The sequence below is a fragment of the Eumetopias jubatus genome, unplaced genomic scaffold, assembly GCF_037043125.1.
Source record: "Eumetopias jubatus isolate StellerSeaLion01/CBP00866 unplaced genomic scaffold, mEumJub1_p1.0 scaffold_6, whole genome shotgun sequence".
Classification (NCBI taxonomy): Eukaryota; Metazoa; Chordata; class Mammalia; order Carnivora; family Otariidae; genus Eumetopias; species Eumetopias jubatus.
Window position 1 is genome coordinate 12422502 of NW_028274812.1, and position 22386 is coordinate 12444887.

Here is a 22386-nt window from a genome sequence, read left to right on the forward strand (position 1 = left end):
AGTTTTAGTGTTTGTTATTACAAACAAAACTGTCATGAAGATTCTTCTATTTATGTCAGCTAGAGCACACAGGCAAGCTTTCCTTAGAGTATATATCCAGAAGTGGCAGTGCTGGATCATAAGTTCTGCAAATCTTCACTTTTGCTAGATAATGCTAAATTGTTCTCTGAAGTCATTATGCCTGTTTATATTCCCACCAAATGTGTGTAAGTTCATTTTGCTCCATATCCTTGCTAGTACTTGCAGTTGCCATTTGTGTGATTTGGTTAATCAGAGCTGAATGGTGTGTCATTATGGTTTTATTTTGTCTTTTGCTGATTTTTTAATCAGATTGAGCACCATTTTGCATGTTTATTGACCTTTTAGATAACCTCTTTTTTGTGAAGTGCTTGCCCTTTGTCCATTTTTCTGTTAGATTGCTTGTCTTTTTCTCATTGATTTGGAGGAGTTCTAACATATTTTTCATACTTGTCTTTTATTAAATGTATTGCAGATTTCTTCCACTCTTTGCATGTTATTGTCTTTACAGTGTCTTTTGAAGAGCAGATTTTTTTTGTTTGTTTCAAAGATTTTATTTGAGAGAGAGCACACTAGAGAGACAGAGCACGAGAGAGTGTACAAGCAAGAGCAGCGGGGAGGGGCAGAGGGAGAAGCAGACTCCTGTCTTCGGGCTCAGGCTCCATGTGAGGCTTGATCCCAGGACCCTGGGATCATGACCTGAGCCAAAGGCAGAGGATTAACCAACTGGGCCACGCAGGTGCCCCGAAGAGCCGATGTTTTTAATTGTAAATTTATGGTTAGTGCTTTTTGTGTCTTATTGAAAAACTCCTTTTATATCCTGATATCGTGAAGATACTCTTCTGTGTTATCTTCTAGAAGTTTTATTGTTTCATCTTTCACATTTACATCTGTAATCCACTTGGGATTGATTTTTGTGTGTGGTTGAAAAAGAAGCCAGTTTTACTGTTTTTAATATATGATCCAAACGAACCTAGCACCAGTTATTGGAAAGTGTTTTTCACTGACCTCTATCAACACCTCTAATGTAATGACAAAGCCTATATAAGCATTGGTCTGATTGGAGACACCAAGAAGAAAGATTGTGTGAAATCTAGGAAACAGAAGGCCCAGTACAGAAGATAGAGCATGGAATCCTCAGAAGAACATTCAATTCACATCAAAGCAGAGCAAGAATTTGGTAAAATATCTATCATGTTTGTATAAACTGAAAGAATAGTTACATAAGTTAGGGAGAGTGTAGGATTGAATTAGTGATAAATGAACAGAAAATTAAGTACAGTAAGGATTGAAGCAAATAAAGTATATCACTATTAGAGGAGTAAAAATATTGGCAAACCTATAACTGTTTATTTTGGAAACCTAAGGAAAAAAGAGGGACCTATATAAAAATAATCACAAAGCTTTACTGAAGAGTCTCAAAAGATCACTTGAGATAAACCAAGAGAAATAGAGCCCTGGAAGAAAAAAATGAGTGTTATAAAGATGCTTCATTTTTTCCAAATTATGTTTTTTCAATAACATCTTGAAATGTAGTGAAGTTCCCAGGATCATCTTGAGGAATGGACCTGCAAGAATGGATAAGAAATTTTGAAAAAGAAGAGTGATGAAAGAAGGCTTGCCTATGAGGTGTTAAAATGTATTATAAAGCTCTAATAATTGAAGTACTGTGACTCATGAGACAGAGTGATGACTACATTCGAAGGCTCAGATTCAGGCAACTTCATATTTGATAACGATCGGATCATACATCAGTAGAAACAAAAAAGAAAGAAAAAAATTATTTAACAGATGCTTGAATATTTGGTTAACTCCCATGAAGCCATTTAATAGTTCACCATACATAACAATTAAATAAAAAATAAAAGTAACTCACCATCATAAAAATTCCAGTTACTGGAGCCCACCAGACACAGTCTGGGGCACCAGCTCTGCTGCTGCTGCTGTCGCTGCGGCCCATTACAAAGCCGCCCACTTGAAGCACAAGCAGCTCTGGAGGTACTTGAAGTCAGGGGTGCTGACCAAGAAGGTATTGTGGTAGTCTTATATGAAGAACCAGGGAAACCTAATAGTGCTTTGGACTTTTTAAAGCGTCAGTTAGAAGCTGCTAACCCAGAAAATCCAGATATAGAGCTGCTTCACCTAGAATTAGCAGAAATGAAAGAGAAATATAAAGCTATTGTAGAAGAAAATAAAAAACTGAACACAAAAGCTTGCTCAGTATGAACCACCTGAGGAGAGGAAGTGTACTGAATAGGGTTCTTCTCAGTTGAAAAGACACTGAGAAAGTGGTTTTGTATGACTTGAATAGTTTGTGTAGTATATAATCTTTTATGAACAAATGCTCTTGATATATTGACATATCTTGATATATTGAACTTACCTGCATCACACTTTATTCTAAACACATTTCCTTAGAAGCACCAATAATAATATAAAAAAAAAATTCCAGTTACCATGTCTTCAAATTCATTGCTCTTTTTTGCAGTGTCTAACCTGTTGTTAATTTTACTTAATTTATTTTTCATTTCAGATATTTTATTTTTACTTCTAGAAATTCCATTTGGGTCTTATATTTTCCCTTACCTCATTATGTTCATGCTTTCCTTGGCATCTTTGTGCATATGTGTAATATTTATAATAGCTGTTTGAAGGTCTTTGACTATTAATTTCACTACCTCTGTTATTTCTGTACTATTTTACAGTTCCCCCCCCCACCCCCTTCCTATGGGTCCTGTTTTTTTCTGCTTCTTTGCAAGCCTGGCAATTTTTGACAAGATACTAGATTTTGTGAGGTTTTGTTTTGTTTTAATCTTGTTGAGGGCTGGATCTTGTATTGGGTTGAGTAGTGGGTTTTACTCTGGCACATAGAGATAAGTCACTTGCAGACTGGTTTGAAGTTTGCTTTTAAGCTTTGTTATGACAGGTTCTTAGCAGCCTTTAATCTGAGGCTAATTAAGTCCCGTGACTAAGTCACAACCTGAGGAATGCATTCAGTGCCCTGTGTATTTCAAGAGTTCTTCACTTGGCTGTTGGGAGTGCAAACTATTTCTAGTCCTCTGTGAGCTCCATTTTGTCATATTTTCTGACATACTGACATACAGTACTTTCTCCAGCCTCCCAACCTCATGCACTTACAGATCAATTCTCAGCCAAAGATTTGAAAGTATCCCTCTGAATATCTCAGGAGCTCTCTCTCACTTCCTCCCTCCCATTCCCCTCTCTCTCTCTCTCTGTGTTTCCATATCCAGTAGTCTTCCTCACAAATTCTGGCTGCCTTGGCCTCCCAGAGCTCTGGCCTCTGTCTTCTCACATCGAGGAGACCTCTGGGCTCTATACTCCTGCCTGTGCTGCAGCCTGAGTATGGCTTCCAGGCTGCAAGCTAGGCAGTCAGAATGCTCACCTTGTTTCTTATTTGCCTGTGTGGTAACGATAATAATGATAATATCAACTATTACTTATGGAATGCCTACTAATAGCCACTTTACATGTTTTTTTATTTAAGCCTCATAGCCACCTAATGAGATAGGTATTTTTTAATGTTACCTTAGTTTCACATGTACAACATGGTGATTCAACAACTCTGTATGTTATGCTACGTTCACCCCAAGTATAACTACTGTCTCAGTATACAATGCTATTGCAGTTACCACTAACTGTATTCCCGTGCTGTACCTTTCATCCTTGTGACTTACTAGCTTTTGATAGAAAAGAATACTGAGGGGCGTCTGGATGGCTCAGTTGGTTAAGTGTCTGACTCTTGATTTCAGCTCAGGTCATGATCTCAGAGTTGTAAGATTGAGCCCCACGTCTGGCTCCACACTGGGTGTGGAATCTGCTTAAGATTCTCACTCTCCCTCTCCTTCTGCCCTTCCACCCCCCCCCCAAAAAAAAAGAATACTGAAGCTCAGGGATTTTCATTATCAATTTTGTTCATCTTTTCAAAGAACCAGCTCCTGGTTTCATTGATCATTTCTATGGTTTTTATTAGTCTCTGTTTCATTTATTTTTGCTCTGATCTTCATTACTTCCTTCTTTCTGCTAGTTTTGGGCTTTGTTCTTTTTCCAGCTCCTTTAAGTATAAGGTTAAATATATGAGATTTTTCTTACTTCTTGAGGTAGGCCTGTTTCTCTATAAACTTCCCTTTGGAACTGCTTTTGCTGCATGCCAGAGATTTTGGGATGTTGTATTTCCATTTTCATTTGTCTCAAGGTTTTTTTTTTATTTTCTCTCTGATTTCTTTATTGACCCATTGGTTGTTTAATAGTATTTTTTTTTAGCCTTCACAGGTTTGTATTTTTTCGTGTTTTTTTTGTTTTGTTTTTTTAAGATTTTATTTGAGAGAGCGGAAGCACAAACAGCGGCAGGGAGGGGCAGAGGGAGAGAGAGAATCTCAAGCAGACTTCTCCCTGAGCATGGAGCCTGACGTGGGGCTTGATCTCATGACCCTGAGATCATGACCTGAGCCAAAATCAAGAGTTGGACCCTTAACCAACTGAGCCACCCCGGCACCCCTCCAGGTTTTTTTTTTTTTTATTGTAATTGATTTTTTGTCTCCTATCATTGTGGTTGGAAACTGCTTGATAGGATTTCAGTCTTAAATTTATTGAGACTTGTTTTGTGTATCAACAAGTGATCTGTCTTGGAGACTGTTCTGTGTGCACTTGAAAAGAATGTGTATTCTACTGTTTTTAGATGGAATGTTCTGTGTATATCTGTTAAGTGCATTTGGTCTAATGTATCATCCAAAGCCACTGTTTCCTTGTTGATTTTCTGTTTGGGTGAAATATCAATTTTGATATAAGGGAGGTATTAAAGTCTCCTACTATTATTGTACTACATTTTGTCCCTTTGTGTCTTTTAATATTTGCTCTATATATTTATATGCTTAGGTGCTACTATGTTGGGCGCATAGATATTTACAGTTGTTCAACCTTGTTGGAATGGATCCCTCTGTTACTAACACCCTTCTTTGTCTTTTGTTAGTCTTTGTTTTAAAGTCTATTTTGTCCAGTGTTAAGTACTGCTACCCAACTTTTTTTCTTTCACTTTCATTTGATGGAATATCTTCTATCCCTTCACTTTAAGTCTGTCTTTAGGTCTGAAATGATTCCCTTGTAGGCAGCATATAAATGGGTCTTATTTTTCTGTCTGCTTGTCACCTGGTGTCTTTTGATTGGAGAATTTAGTCCATTCACATTTAAAGTAATTATTGATAGGTATGTACTTACTGTGATTTTATTCCTTGTTTTCTGGTTTTCTTTCTAGTTCTCTCTTCTCTTGCCCTCCTCCCTTCTGATTTGATGACTTTATTCAGTGTTGATCTTTTATTCCTTTTTTCTTGATTTTTTTTGTGTATCATTTGTTTTGAGATATATATGTATGTATGTATATATCAAAAGAGGTTGATATATAACTATGTATATAGTCATCTACTTAAGTTGATGGTTGCTTAAGTTTGAACATACTCTAAAAGCATTACTGTTTTATCCCCTGCCCATGTTTTATGTATTCGATGTCATATTTTATATCTTTTTATGTTGTGTATTCCTAATTATAGGTACAGTTGATTTGATTACTTTTGTCTTAACCTTCATACTAGCTTTATAAAAGGGATTGATCTACCTTTAATGTATAATATTTGCTTTTTCAGTGAAATTTTTTATTTTATGATTTTCTTCTTGTTACAGTATTTTCTTTTCTGCTTAAAGAAGTCCCTTTAACATTTCTTGCAAGGCTGGTTTAGTGGTAATGAACTCCTCTAACTTTTGTTTGTTTGGGGACTCTTTATCTCACTTTCAATTCCGAATGATAATCTTTCTTGCTGGGTAGAGATTCTTGGTTGTAGGTTTTTTTTCTTTAGGCACTTTGAACGTATCATGTCTTCTGGCCTTCAAATTTTCTGAAAAATCAGCTCTTATGGATGTTTCCTTGTGCATAACTAGTTGCTTTTCTCTTGCTGCTTTTAAGATTCTCTGTCTTTAATTTTTGAGATTTTAATAATGTGTCTCCTTGTGTACCTCTTTGGGTTCATCTTGTTCAGAGGTATCTGTGCTTCCTGGACCTGGGTTTCCTTTCCCAGATTAGGTAATTTTTCAGTTATTATTTCCTAAAATTGAGTTTTCTTCCCCTTTCTCTCTTTTTGTGGTATCCCTTATGGTATGTTTGATGTTGTCCCAAAGGTCTCTTAACCTGTCCTCATTTTTTCCATTCTTTTTTCTTTTTGCTGTTCAGCTTGAATGATTTCCATTACCCTATCCTCCTGATCACTGATCTGTTCTTTTGCATCCTCTAATCTGCTGTTGATTCCCTCTATTGTATTTTTCATTTTGGTTATTGTATTCTTCAGCTCTGATTTGTTCTTTTTTTATATTTTCTATCTTTTTGTTGAAATCTCCTCTGAGTTTATCCACTCCTCTCCCAAGTTTGATGAGCATCTTTATAATTATTACTTTGAACTCACAATTTAGGTAGATTGCTTATCTCTTTTCCATTTAGCTCTTTTCTGAGATTTTTTCTTGTCCTTTTGTTTGGAAGCCATTCCTTTGTCTGCTCATTTTGTCTGTCTGTATTTGTTTCTGTATAAATTAGGTAGGTCAGCATTGACTCCTGGCATTGAAGGCTTGGCCTTATATGGAAGGTGTGCTGTGGGGCCTAGAAACATGGTCACCGGAACCAAGTGCTTTAGGGGTATCCCCTGTGTCGGCTGTGTGCACCCTTCTGCTGTGACTGGGCCATGATTCCAGCAGGTACACTGGCGGGCAGGGGTATCCCCTGCCCACTTTCCCAGTAGGAGTTGCTTTTAGAGGCAACAGTCTCCACTGAGACTCTCTACTAGGTGTGCGGGACAGGAGCCAAGGAATGTCTGCCAGGAAGGTGGGTTTGGCAAGACAGGTCTGCAGGGGAATTCTGGGTTAGGGCAAGCAATGCTAGCAAGGTATACGGATAGTGTCAGACTGGTGCCCACCAGCATCAGATGTCTAGGCTGAAGGAGGGCAAGAATAGTGCTTGCCAGCATTTCTATTCTTGGATAAAGTTCTTTTAGAACCCTGCCCTTTTGGCATGCTCCCTAAAACTAGTCAGTAAATTTCCTTTATGTATGGCCCAGGCACCTTTCAAACTGCTGCCTCAGTTGTGGGTCTCAGAACAAGTGAGATTGTGTGTGATCCCTTTAAGCATGGATTCTGTTTCCTCTAGCTCTCCAGTTCTCCTGAAGTTAAGCCCAGCTGATTTTCAAAAACAAGTTATGGGAGCTTATCTTCCTGTGCAGATCCCCAGGGTGGGGGGTGCTTGGTATGGGGCTGTAACCTCTCACTTTTCAGGAAGGACCTTTGCATCTATGATATCCCCTCCCACTTTTGGGTCTCAGTTCCAGGGTTTGGTTCCTCTCCTGAACGCGTCTTTGTCCCTTTTTCCCTTCTTGTTGTGGCTTTGTCTTTATACTTACAGCTAAGAGGTGTTCTGCAAGTCTTCAGGTCATTCTTAGGGAGAATTCCTCTATATGTAGCTGCAGCTGTGGTGTGTGATGGAAGGAGGTACACTCAGGATCCTCCTACTTTGCCATACTATTACCTTCTGCCTGTCTGAAGATATTTTTGGTTGTCACAACTGGGGGGTGCTTTTGGTGTCTAGTGGATAGAGGTTGGGGATGCTGGTAAACATCCTTCAGTACACAGGATAGCCCCTCACAGCAGAAAATTACTCCACATTTACCAGCCCAAAATGTCAGTAATGCCAAGGATAGGAAACTTTGCTTTAGAGTATTTAGCCATAAAATCTTTTTCTTAAGTAGTCTTAGAATTTTCCATCACAAAAATGTAGGACCCTTTTGTGTTTGTTAGGAACACTACATCGTTACCACTCTCCCAGGATCAGTGTCATTTCCTGCTCATGAATCTGTTAACTCTCTTCTGTATGTTTGAGTTGAGCCCATATTAATAGTTTTCTTTGTTTCCTCAGCCTTTTGATTTGTCCTTGGGCTTTTATTTTTCTCAGATAACATGATTATTATGTTATTTCTGTTCTTGAGTAACACAATAGAGATGCAAAACACTATGTACTCTAATTCTTTTGGGGGGAAATGCAAAGGAACAGAGGCTTAAGAGGTGGAGTAATATTTTCAGTGACTCAGAATGTCAGTTGTTATTAATAATAGTGTTGCTTTAACTTCACCACATGCAATTATTTTTCTTTAACCAAAAAAAAAAACCAATGTTGATTTTAGTTAAATTCTAGTATGAATATTGAGAAGAGTTTATATTGAGTCTATAATTTATGGAATGCTTTATAAGTTAACACTGATCTTCTGAGCAGTTTTCACATTTTGCAAGTGAAAGTTTCAACAGGAGACTATATAGCAGCATTTTCTTATATAACTTTTGTTTGCTCTTGACACTATCATATCTGTAATTTTATATTCCACAGATAGCACTTTTAAACATTCACTTTGCTTGGCTTTGTGAGTTATAGAACAGAAGTAGATGAACACAGTCTTCTTCCCTTCTCTCTAGGTCTTCAGGGTCTAAATAGAAGAATTCAGCTCACACACATTAAAGAACGTATAGACAGTATGAAGTTACAGCTCATAAAATAGAATCAGATTGTGTAGCAGTAAATGAGACCTTAACCAATCTCATCTAACCTCATTTTATAGATGATGAAACTGAGGCTCAGAGTAGTTTAATGTCTTCCAGAAGGTCATGGAGCTAGTTACAGGGAAAGCTGAACTTGAAAACAGGTCATATGTTTTCTGATGAAGTCATGATGTTCATGTTCTCCACGTGACTGGATCTGTGGTCTTTCTTTCTGGGTCCAGGATTAACCTCTTTATGTCCTCCCATCTTCAGGGGACCCTGGGTATTTAATGGTCACATCAGTAACAGGGAGGGAAGGAGTCACCTCACCAGTAATTATATAGTTTTCATTGTCCCTGATACTTGGCTGTGTAGCTTCTCAAGAATAAGCCTAATTTTTCTACTTAAAATCATTTTAGATGAATAAGGAAGAAACACTGTCCTGTGGAGTCTTTGACCCCTTGTTTTTCTTTTACTAAGTCAGAATGCTTTTAAAATTTCAAGGGTTAGGGTTTCCTTTTACTGAAAAATTAACTGGTTTGGTTTCCTGGCTTTTGTTGTTTGTTAAAATCCTTTATCTTGTAATGGAGTTCGAATTTTCATAGCTTTACATATAACCTATCACAGAAATATTAAATTATGTTTGAATGGTTAATTGACCATTTAATGCTTGTGCTAGTTTTAAATGAAGTCTTTTGCAGAGCTTTTTGCTCTGCGGCTTGAATTATTCCATAATGAATGCAGGACAGGTATGTGTGTGCTGCTTTCTTCTAAATTCAGATATCCGATTCACACATTTTCATCTCCACAGCCTACGTGTATTTGCTGCAAAGTTTGGATGGGTCAGGCTTCCCTGGCAGGAGTGAACGCCTAGTGCTCTAAGTGAAATATACTTAAACATGTCTTGATGCCCAGAGTGTTTTACCCTGCATGCCTCCTTTGTTTACTTTTGGGTTAAAGTGATTTTTAAAATTTTGTTGAATTCATCAGTGAAAACACCATTGACATGTAAAATAAAATGTTGGGAGAGAATTCAGCATGAAATAATTTTCAAGTGTAGACTTTTTATTTTGTTTTATACTTCAATTTTGTGGTTATGTTCATGCTGGATTTTAGTTTTACACAACTGCTTTAAAGTATGCCAGTTGTACAGTGCACTTTGAATTTTTTGCTTTCATGCCAGTGGTACAGTTAAGCTCCAAAAGAAATTTATGAGGAGCTAGAAATATTTTTTACCATTTGATCCATAAGTTTATTCTTTAAATATGTGCTTCCCGTGTTTGTTTTGATACTTGTTTGAGAATATATACATTTCTTGGTTTTACAGTTTAGTAAGGAAGAATTTACTTTATCATTTATACTAAAGCAACTCATCACTTGTCCTGAACTCAGCCTCCCAATAACTTCAGATGTCTAAATATAAATAAGAGATAGGTAATTTGAAAAGAGGGATGAGGTGGAGGGATGGCTTCTGAGTAACAAAATAGATGCTACAAAATCTACAGCTTTGCCCATAGGAAATTTTCTGAGCATCTCAGTTTAAAACCTATTTTTTAAATCTTACTTAAGGCAAAGCTCTTACAAGCTAAATTATGTGGTTTGTAATGTTGACCCCGTATCATTTACAAGAGGTTTAGAATACCCAGTGAACTCTAAGAACATGAGAGGCAGGATACATTTTTTAAAAATCAGTGCACCTAATTTTTTTAATTCAATTTTGACATATTGCCATATTTTTCATGTCTTTTTTTAAGAAATAAAATATTGTAGATATGCTTGGTACTCTCTTTTATCCCCTTTGTTCCTCTCCTATTATACTCTCTTAAAATGGATATTCATCATTCCCAGGCATTGATAGATATACACACACACACACACACACACAGAGGAAGCCATAAGAAATAATGTTTTGAAGTTTTTATATAAATGGAATCATACTCTACATATTTTCTGCCCCTTCATTATTTTCTGTTTGGGGATCTATGTTGGTAACACCTTTTACTTCTTCCTGTCAATGGCCTTTATGTTTTTCTACCTTTTTTGAAGCTATGCATGTACAGTGTTACAGTTAACATTCTTACACAGTATTTCCTCATGTGAGTATATAAACTGTTCTGTACAATATATTCCTAAAGGTAGACTTAAAGGGTTAGGAGGGTGCACTCAACTTCAGCTTTCCTGTATATATTGCCAAATTGTAGTCTGAAGTGCTTGTACCAGTTGCCCTTCTCACTAGCAGTAAATGGGAGTTCCTCTGGCTCCATATATTCACCAATTCTAGGTTCTGCCAGGTTCTTTTTTGTTGTTTAAATTTTGTTCATTTCACGGATATGAAATTGTATCTCATTAGAATTTAAATTTGTATGTCCCTCATTTGTAATGTGGTTGAGCATAGTTTATGGTTATGGTTCATTTGGGTGCTCTTATATTTCTTACCATATTTTCTATTGTTTGTTTTTTGACAATGTGTAGGAGTTTCTTCGATGTTCTGAACACTAATCCTTTGTCAGGAGTTTCAAATATCTTCTCTCAGTCTGTGACTTATGTTTGTACTGTTTTTATTATACAGAAGTTTTAAATTTTAATAGAGCAAAATATCAGTCTTTTATGTCTTCTACTTTTGCATCTTTAAGAAATTTTTCCCTACCGTGGGGTCATAAATACTTATTTTTTTATTATGTTAGTCACCATACATTACATCATTAGTTTTTGATGTAGTGTTCCATGATTCATTGTGTATAACATCCAGTGCTCCATTCAATACGTGCCCTTCTTAATACCCATCATCAGGCTAACCCATCCCCCCACCCCCCTCCCCTCTAAACCCCTCAGTTTGTTTCTCAGAATCCATAGTCTCTCATGGCTCGCTTCCCCCTCCAATTGCCCCCCCCTTACTTTTCCCTTCCTACTATCTTTTTTTTTTTTTTTAACATGTATTATTTGTTTCAGAGATACAGGTCTGTGATTCAACAGTCTTACACAATTCACAGCGCTCACCATAGCACCTACCCTCCCCAGTGTCCATCACCCAGCCACCCCATCCCTCCCACCCCCCACCACTCCAGCAACCCTCAGTTTGTTTCCTGAGATTAAGAATTCCTCATGTCAGTGAGGTCATATGATACATGTCTTTCTCTGACTGACTTATAAATACTTACAAAAATTTTAAAGTTTTGCTTTTTACTTACTGTTAATTCGCTTGGAATTTATTTTTGGTAATGGTACAAGATAGGGAGTTCTTCCTGCGGTAGATATACCTACTTATACCAGTATCTCTTATTGAGCGGTCCATCCTTTTCCTGTTAGTGGTTGTTACATCACATTGGTCACATAGCAAATATCCACATGTGCTTGGGTCTAAGACCTTTGTTCCATTGGTGTGTTTGTCTATGCCTGTAGCAATACCATACTGCCTTAATTTTGATATCTGCTATAGTGAGTCTGCCCCAACCCTCCTCATGTTATTGATGTTCTTCAGGAGCTTCCTGGCTATTCCTGGCCCTTGGCTTTTCCATATAAGATTTTATGGAATTTAATTTAAAGGTCTTTAAAAAAATTTTTTTTGAGATTTTGGTTGAAATTGCATTGCATTTATGAGTTAATTTAGATATACCTAATTTTAAAATTAAAGTGTTTGGGTTCTTAAAAGAATGAATTCCTGGTTTTTGCAAAAATCAGTTCTCCAAAACAGTTCTCCAAGAGTTCTGAATATTCAAGGTTTTATTACACTTAAAGAAAAGTGCACCATTGAAAATGTTCCTTCATAGATTTTTGGTAATTCATAAAATGAAATAAGCATCTTTAGTTCTTAATTATGCTTGCTAATTTCTTCACTCATCAAATATATATTGATGACTTGTTTCGTATAGGACCTTCTTCTACAGAATATAATAGGGCTTTGAAAATCCCCAACATGCAATGGTAAGGAAGTTTTCTTACTTGGTTTCTGAGTGTATTATATAGGATATAATTCACACTTCTTAGGTGTACTTCAATTGATATTGGAGGATAATGTTCCTCGTGCTGCCTGTGTATCATGTGTCAGATAGCCTGTGCTTTTAAAATTTATCTCAAAACTCCACCTAGTGTCCATAGGTAATAGAATATTGACTGCATTCCATCTGATCAGACTGAATTAATTATTTGCTAAAATTTCTTTTTGTCCTTTCGTAGAGACTGACAGCCAATACAGGAAGCAAACAGCGTAGTCGCCTTTCTGTTATGGCCCAGTACCTCTGCAGTGTTCAGCACATCTTGACAATTCCGGGTCAGGCTTTTGTCCCTAAACCAGAGGTAAGTTTCTGTTTATTTGTAAATCTTTGCTCATCTGAGGATGTGCCGTAAGAAATGATCTCTAGGATTTGATTTTCATTTATATGCAAAATATACTTTATCTCTCCAGAGTAAGAAAATCACAATGTGTGAATAGTTCTTGTCCTAAGTTTTTTCCTCTTTATAGTGACCAAATGTCTAGGTTTATTCATGTTGCCCTGGTGGTGATGATAATATCATCACCTTGTACTCTTCAAAGTTTTCCAGTATAGAAGATAAATTATATGGTCACTTAATCCTCAAAAAAAGAAATCAGTATTTGTTTTGTGATTTCCGAATAGACCTCTAAATCAGGTTACATCAAACATTTTTTATTGTGAATTTTTTTCCACCTTTTTTTTTTATTGAAGTACAAGTTAACATCCAGTGTTACATTATGTGCAACATATTGATTGAGCAATTTTATTCATTACTCACTGCTCACACAATAAGTGTAGTCACCATCTGTCATCATACAATATTTTTACAGTATTATTGAGTATATTCCCTATGCTATAGTTTTCATCTTCATTACTAATTTTATAACTAGAAGTTTGTACCTCTTAATCTTATTTTTTTACCCATCTTCCTACCCACTTTCCCTCTGGCAACCACCAGTTTGTTCTCTAATTAAGTCTGGTTTTAGGTTTATTTGTTTTGTTTTTTAGACTCCATATATAATTGAAAGCATGGTATTTGTCTTTCTGTGTTTGACATATTTCACTTAGCATATACACTCTAGGTCCATCCATGTTATCACAGAAGGCAAGATCTCATTCTTTTTTTTTTAAAGATTTATTTATTTATTTGAAAGAGAGAGAATGAGAGAGAAAGAGAATACATGAGAGGGGGGAGGGTCGGAGGGAGAAGCAGACTCCCCGCTGAGCAGGGAGCACGATGCAGGACTCGATCCCGGGACTCCAGGATCATGACCTGAGCCGAAGGCAGTCGCTTAACCAACTGAGCCACCCAGGCGCCCCAAGATCTCATTCTTTTTTATGGTTAAGTAATATTGTGTGTGTGTATGTTATACATAGTGTGTGTGTGTGTGTGTGTGTGTGTGTTATACATACATACCACATCTTCTTTATCCATTCATCTATAAATGGACACTTGGATTGCTTCCATATCTTGACTGTTGTAAATAATGCTGCTATAAACAGGGGTGCATATGTCTTTCTAAATTAGTGTTTTTGTGTTTTTTTGGGTAAGTACCCAGTAGTGGGATTACTGAATCATACCGTATTTCTATTTTTAATTTTTTGAGAAACGTCCAAACTGTTTTCCACAGTGGTTGGTCAATTTACATTTTCACCAACAGTGCATAAGGGTTCCTTATTCTCCACATCCTCACTGACATTTGTTATTTCATGTCTTTTTGATTCTGGTCATTTGAGTAGGTTGCCTTTTTGTTTTATTGATGGTTTCCTTTGCTGTGCAAGAGCTTTTATTTTGGTGTAGTCCTAATAGTTTATTTTTGCTTTTGTTTCCCTTTGCCTCGGGAGACATACCCAGAAAAATGTTGCTATGGTGATGTCAAAGAAATTACTGGCCTATGTTACCTTCTAGGGAAAATGGTATGGTCTCACATTTAGGTCTTTAATCCATTTTAAGTTTATTTTTGTGTACGGTGTAGTGAAGTTTTGAGTTTAATTCTTTTGCATGTAGCTGTCTGGTTTTTCCAGCACCATTTATGGAAGAGACTGTCTTTTCCTCATTGTATGTTCTTGCCTCCTTTGTCAAAGATTAATTGAGTGTATAATGGTGGGTTTATTTCTGGACTCTCTGTTCTGTTCTCTTGACCTATGTGTCTGTTTTTGTGCCAGTACCATACTGTATTGATTGTTGTAGCTTTGTAGTATACTGTGAAATCTGGGATTGTGATACTTCCAGCTTGTTCTTCTTTCTCAAGATTGCTTTGGCTATTGGGGTCTTTTGTGGTTCCATACAAATTTTAGTATTACTTATTCTAGTTCTGTGAAATAATGCTGGTATTTTGGTAGGGATTGCACTGAATCTATAGATAGCTTTGAGTAGTATGGACCTTTTAACAATGTTGGTTCTTCTAATTTGTGAGTATACTCTTTCTATTTGTTTGTGTCCTCTTCAATTTCTTTCATCAGCGTTTCATAGTTTTCAGTATACAGGTGGTCACCTCCTTGTTAAGTCTATTCCTAGGTATGTTATTCTCTTCGGTGCAATTGTAAATGGTATTGGTTTCTTAATTTCTTTCTGCTACTGTGTTTTTGTATAGAAATGCGATAGATTTCTATATATTAATTTTGTATCCTGCTACTTTACTGAATTCATTTATCAGTTCTGATAGTTTTTTGGTGGAGCCTTTAGGTTTGTCCATATATAATATCATGTCATTTGCAAATAGTGACAGTTTCACTTCTTCCATGCCAATTTGGATGCCTTTTATTTCTTTTTCTTGTCTGATTGCTGCATCTGAGACTTCTAGTACTATGTTGAATAAAAGTGATGAGAGTGGACATCCTTGTGTTGTTCCTGAACTTAGAGGAAAAGCTCTGTTTTTCACCATTAACAATGATGTTAGCTGTAAGTTTTTCATATATGGCCTTTATTATGTTGAGGTGTGTTCTTTGTAAACCCACTTTGTTGAGAGTTCTCATGAATGGATGTATTTTGTCAAATGCTCTTTCTGCATTTATTGAGATGATCGTATGGTTTTATCCTTTGTCTTATTAATGTGATGTATCGTACTGACTGACTTGCAAATACTGAACTACCCTTGCCATTTCTGGATCAGTCCTACCTGATTGAGGTGAATGTTTTTTAAATGTATTGTTGAATTTGGTTTGCTAAAATTTTGTGAGGATCTTTGCGTCTTTGTTCATCAGAGATATTAGCCTATAGTTTTCCTTTTTTTGTAGTGTCTTTGACTGGTTTGGGTATCAGGGTAATGTTGGCCTTGTAGAATGAATTTGGAAGTTTTCATTACTCTTCTGTTTTTTGGAGTGGTTTAAGAAGACTAACTATTAACTCTTGAAATGTTTGGTAGAGTTCACCTGTAGAGCCATCTGGTCCTGGACCTCTGTTCATTGTTGAATTGATTACTGATTCAATTGTGTTATTAATAGTCTGTCCAAATTTTCTATTTCTTCATGATTCAGTTTTGGAAGATTATATGTTCTCTAGGAATTCGTCCATTTCTTCTAAGTTGTCCAATTTGTTGGCATATAATTTTTCATAATATTCTTTTGTAATCCTTTGTATTTCTGTGGTATTATTTTTTCTCCTCCATTTCTGATTTTATTTGAGGCCTTTTTTTTTTGATGAATCTGGCTAAAGGTTTATCAATTTTATCTTTTCAAAGGATCAGCTCTTGTTTTTGTTGATCTCTTCTATTTTTTTTTTTAGCCTTTATTTTATTTGTTTCTGCTCTAATCTTTATTATTTCCTTCCTTCTGCTAGCTTTGGGCTTTATTTGTTCTGCTTTTTCTGTTTTAGGTGTATGGTTAGTTTGGGTTTTTTTTGAGATTTGTCTTGTTTCTTGAAGTAGGTCTGTGTTGCTATAAACCACTCTTAGTACTGCTTTTGCTGCATCCCAAAGATTTTGAACTGATGTTTTCATTTTCATTTGTTTCATGTATTTTTTCTCTTTGATTTCTTGGTTGACTCATTCATTGTTTAGTAGCATGTTGTTTAGCCTCCATATATTTGTGTTCTTTCTACGTATTTTGCTGTAATTGATTTCTAGTTTTATACTGTTGTGGTTGAAAAAGATGCTCAATATGATTTTACTCTTACTGAAATTTGAATGTTCCTAGTTATGAGAACTTGGTCAGGTTAATAGGTGTGCCCAACGTAGGCAGGTTAGATGGGGCTGGTCCACCAGGTGAACATGGGGGAGGGGCATGCAGTGCTAGCTGGACAGGTGGAGAGTGTTCGTGCTGCTTCCCACAAATGTCCAGCTATCTAGGCTGAGAAAGAGAGGAAATGTTGTCTGCCAGCACTTTTGTTCTCGGAGAGATTTTTTAAAGATCCTTGCCCCACTAGTGCACATTTTGAGATTAGTAAGTAAATCTCCTTTATGTATACCATAGTCACTTTTCAAACTGCTGGTTTTGTGCTGTGTCTTGAATGGAGTTATTTATTATGCTGGCTTTTTAAAGGTGGGGACTCAGTTTCCTCCGCCCTCTTGCTCTCCTGGAGTTAATCCCCCTAAGTACCCTAAGTTAAGCCTCACTGGTTTTCAAAGCCAGTTGTAGTGGATACTTGTCTTCCCAGTGCCTGGGGTGCCTGGTGTTGGGTCCAATCCTCTTGCTTCTCTGTGCTTGTGTTGTCCCTCTCGTTGTGGTTAGTCTCACTGGGGGTTTGGTTCCCAACTGTATCTCTGATCCTCCTCCCCTTTCCAGTGTTGCATCCTGTCTCTGATTCACTGGAAGGTCTGTTCTCCCGGTCTTCAGGTCATTTTTAGCACAGATGTAGCTGTTAACTTCGTGTGTCCGTGGGATTAGGTGAGCTCAGGATCCTCCTACTCCACCGTCTTCTTCCAGTCCTCCTTTTTCCCCTTTTTTGAAAGCTCCTATTTTGGCAGTGTTACTTGTGATTAATCATCTGTGTAAAATAGTTGGATATTAAACTAGGCTGTTAGTATTATATGCTAATTACAGAAGAGTGTTAATTACAAAGTTTCTCTGCCAAAAATAAAAATCAGTATAGTAGTATCTATTTTAGCAAAACTACTACTGGATGAGTCACTATAGGACATATATTATAAGAATTCATCTATTATTTTGTCAAATGTGTATTGAGCAGCTACTGCATGTAAAGGCATGGGCTTAGGCAGAGTGGGACTGGGAGGGCCTAGTCCAACATGGAGTCTGCCTTCAGGGAGTTTATAGCTGGTGAGGAACAGATGTCCCCTTGTTTGCTGAAACTCTCCAGAATAAAGTCTTGTAAGTTTCCCTTACATCATTTGAGATTTATTAAGGAAAGTAGATAGCATTAAAAAATTATATAATGTGGTTTTTTAGATTTAGTTAGATACAGATTATATATTTAGAATGGGGTCTTAAACAATAGTGTTAGACCTACTTGTATAACTTAAAGCATGGCCTGGGAAGTCTCCATATTCTCTGCTACCACCTTCCACTTCCTCTGCCATGTTGTCCACCACAATTAGCTGAGCTTTTGGGTGACTATAGGAATTCAGTCCATCTTCCACTTATATAACAGTTTTCAGTTTTTTCTGAGTCAGGCTCAGAGCACTCCTTCTTAGTTACCACCTCCATCCAGCATCTCAAGGTTTCAGACATTATAAATGACTTTTTCCAAAATAAGAGACCCTATTAAGATCCTAGATTGAATTCGATGACTGGAGGTGTCTTATAGGCCATCATCAGACTTAATATATTTGTGCTTTCAGGTATTTTCTGTCCTAGAACAGGTGGCCATTGTAATGAAGAAAACCAGTTGACCATATCAGCTTTTTTTCTTCTTGTAATGCACATATGTGTGTATATAATATTTTGAATAGTGTCAGACCCAAATATATCAGAAACCAAGATCTTTACTTTTAGGCTTTTATAGTTAGGGTTATTACCATAATCTAGAGTCTTTAAGCTGTTTAAATTTTACCAAGGATTTCTTAAGGTGGATTTTTAGAATATTTTTAGTGGAAAGTTTCTCTTTGTTTTCGTTACCTAGTTGAGGGCATTTGGTGGTGTGTAGAGGTTGTTACCAACCTTATCTTTGATTTTGGAGTAAGATACACATGTAGTTAGTTGATTAAATGTTCTATCCCCTAGGATTAAGGCCTCATGAAAATACTTAACTATTTGGGAAAAAAAACTAGCTGTATTTTCGGTTCACATTACTGAGGGATGTTTGCATTTTGGCAAATTAAGCATATTCAAGCAATTTTCTTTACATGCTTTTCATCATGTTGTAAATATTACATGCTGGGAATTTATTTGTAATCTAGGAAAGCAGTTACCAAGGAGGAGAGAGAATGTATTATGATAAAGCAAAACAACAAATCAAATGATTAAATTTTGCTTCTACAGGAATTCCTTGCTGCTCCGAAGTAGTTTTACCATATTAGAGCAGATCAGGAATACTCTGAGTTTCCAGAAAATATTTGACTGATAGTTGTATTGAGCAAATTTTTAAAAATTTTGTTTTCTTAAGTAAGAATGGGGAAGAATTTTATAGAGAAGATAAAATAACAGTACAAGACTATCCCTTTGGCTAAAGCTTTCTAAACACAGGAGGAGAAAGTCATAAACACAAATAACCACAATACAAGTAAAATATGCTAAATGCTAAAATAGAGGTACAAGCAGGTTCATTGGGGAATTGAGAGAGGGAGGTTAATTCTCTATAGATGTTCAAAGAAACTCACTAAAATTCAGTACTTACTCTCAACCCATCCTGAGAATTAGATGTGAACACTTCTTTTGTGGTATTTCAAGAACTTATTTATAACCACTTAGGATCTTTCCTGTGAGAATCTGTAATCCCCTCTGCTTATTGGTCTTTAGACTAACTTGTAATCAAGCTTTAATGGCAGAACTTTTACTTTCATGGAACTGTAACAATCCTGTCCTGGCTAGTTGACCTAAATTCTTGCCAAACTCGTTACTCTCATTAACTTCTCTAGTACTGTCCCCAAAATTTGAACCCCAAATTCTTTTCTATCTACAGAAAATGCAGCCTCTTAGAGTCATAAAATTAGATTATTTGGCTTACTCTAGTGTGCCCTAATCTCCTAGAGTTTGTAGTATATAGAGTTTAAGTTAGAGTTTTAAAATTTTGTATTTCCATTTCACTTCTGAGTTAAATTATTTTACCAGTGACAAGACCAAAATATTTCTTTTTGCAGAGCAAATTCATGACTAAAAATGCTCCCATGAGCAAATAAAACTTGTTTCAAGCTGACATCTCTAGACCCCTTTTAATCCACATATTTCTGGGGTTCTACAGTAAATTTTTAAGCTGATGTTCACATTACTGAAGTTTGAGAACTACTAAGCTATTAGGTAGAACCTCAAAGTTCTATGCCATTTTTTTTTCTTTTAAAATTGTGGTCAGGGGCTCATAACGTATTTCCAGCAGGAGCGCCTGGGTGGTGCAGTCGGTTAAGCATCCGCCTCTTGGTTTTGGCTCAGCTCGTGATCTCAGGGTCATTATCTCAGCATTGTGAGATTGAGCCCTGAGTCAGGCTCCATGCCCTGCAGAGTCTGCTTGGGACTCTCTCTTACTCTCCCTCTGCCACTCCCTACCATGTGCTCCCTTTCTCTCTCAAAATAAATCTTTAACATATTTCCAACAGAATGGATAGGCTTTAGGTCTAACCACTATACCGTACTCGGACCTAGTAGGTAAGTCACTCACCATAAAAGGAGAATTGCCACAAGCCCTTTTGATTAGCCTGATAGGAGCAGCATACTCTAGTGGAAGAACTGGAAATATTTTAAAGGAATCTAGACTTACTGGAATTCGAATGTTCCTAGTTATGAGAACTTGGTCAGGTTAATAGGTTGAACTTTAATATATCCTGAATTGGGGCAATAATATCACCCTAGAAGGATTGTTTTGAGAAAGAGATAATCAATGTGAAGTAATATGAGTATCTAGCATTTGGAGGCAGTTAGTGGAAGGTAGCTGTTATGATTATAAGCAAATATTTATGGACTAAATTGGTATATTCTGATATAGTTGTATGGATTTTAATTTTTAAGAGCTTCATATAGTTTATATCTAATTTTGGGTATTAGGAGTACTGCATATGGAGCAAGTTATCCCTAAACCTGGTACAGATTTAAAGCATACTGTCAATATAATTTTAGATGAATTAATGGTGATACACCCATCACGTTATAAAGAAAAGGTCAGGACTTGAGGCATCCATGCCTCACCTTTGAGGATCACATTTCAGAAGCTTTCAGCTATCCTTGCTGACTGACAGCTATCGAGGCCTTGACTCCTATGTGCAATAATCTTGATCTTAGTAAAATGGGTGGATTCACATAAGAAAGCCATTTTCATGCCTTTGTGTTTTGCAAAATCTGATATTGAGGTTATTTCTATTGTATGTTATCCTGTATTTGCGAATCCTTTGGACATAAGGTCAGAAGACTTAACATTCTTCTGCTTAACTAATATTCTTCTGTGTTAGGTCTGGTTTTGTGGAATCAGAGGTTGAGTTAAGAATTTTTGGGAAAGTGGTGTATTGAGTGCTCTCAGAAGAGTGGTGTGGGAAGCGGGATAAAGCAAGGGGGGAAAAGCTAAGCAGGGATATTGTTCTGCCTGGAGACTAGCTTTAGCCTGATTCCACCGGGTCAAAGGGTGGCGGGGATTAGGAGAGCTCTGGGGCACAAATTGTCCCACAGAGTCAGTCAAGGGAGCAGCCTGTTGTACACCTGTATGGCCAGTCTTTGGCTCTGGCCACCTCCTAGGAGCGGTGGTGCCCTAACCTACCAAGGCAGGCAATTCTAGATCTGTGAGCCATTAGCACTGTGCACTCACAGCAGCTGGGGGGTGGCTGCACAGCCCAGGGGGAGCTTGGGGAAGCACCAGAGTGGCCTCGGTGGGCTCCTACCCATAGACAGAGCTGTCAGATTTCTTGTGTGGCCTTCTGAGCTTTGGTTGCTTAGAAGTTCTAGACTGTTTCATGTTTAATTCCTTTAGTAGCCTTCAACAAGGATTATTTAATAGCATTTTTTCCTCTCTTTGTAACTTTAGTCTTTCACCTTTATTGTTTTATTTGTATTTACTATGACAGTAATTTTATTGTAAGTAGCCTCAAATTCTTTCTGAAAGTGGGCAAGTCTAAAATAAAAATAAATGCATAAACTAAACTGATTTTATAAGTAGAAAATTACCAGTCTTTCTTAAAAATCAAGTTTTGAATAGAAACAGCATATTTACTATTACAATTTATCTTAATACTAGTTATGTTTTAATAACTACTCAAGAATAAAATAAGAAATACTATAAGTCCAAGGAAGGAACAAAATTGCATTTTTGCTGGCGATACTTTTATGTATCTATAAAGTGCAACGAAGTGAATAAAAAACTTATTGGAGGTAATGAAGAGATATGCAACAGGTTCTGTAAGATTGTAGGCTAGGATACAAATCCTCCAAAGTCAATAAAGTTGATTTATGCTAAAGCCATGTAGCTAAAAATATGGTAATAAAAGGAATGTAATGAGAAAACACTGACTCCAGAATTGAACTTCTGTCTACGTACCCCAGGCTGCTCCTGCCCATATGTATGTAGTGTGCTGACTAATGACCTCCTCACCTGCCCACATCGGGCAGGTATCACTGGGGCGGGGGCGGGGGGCAGAAGGGGGACATGAGGGCAACCCCTTCACCTTTACTTGCACAACAAGTCACTAGTTACCACCTTCTGACATCACTTACATTTCTCTTAAATCTCTCCATTCCTGTACCCAGTTCTCCTGACTTAACCTGTATCTACATTTTTGCCCAAACTACTAGCTGA

General features: G+C 36.9%; 1 protein-coding gene and 1 pseudogene across 2 annotated transcripts in view; both read left to right on the plus strand.

The window, feature by feature from the left end:
* The window catches only part of TFB1M (transcription factor B1, mitochondrial), a 71195-nt gene that overhangs the window by 23201 nt on the left and 25608 nt on the right, over positions 1–22386 (plus strand). For both annotated transcript variants that reach the window (XR_015768292.1, XM_028103222.2), the window contains exon 5: positions 12766–12885. Coding sequence is in view for 1 of the 2 variants with exons in the window: in XM_028103222.2 (XP_027959023.1) it covers positions 12766–12885 (120 nt within the window). In the remaining variant the exon portion in view is untranslated. The remainder of the gene's footprint in view (positions 1–12765; positions 12886–22386) is intronic.
* On the plus strand, positions 1147–2275 carry LOC114209215 (c-Myc-binding protein pseudogene; annotated as a pseudogene).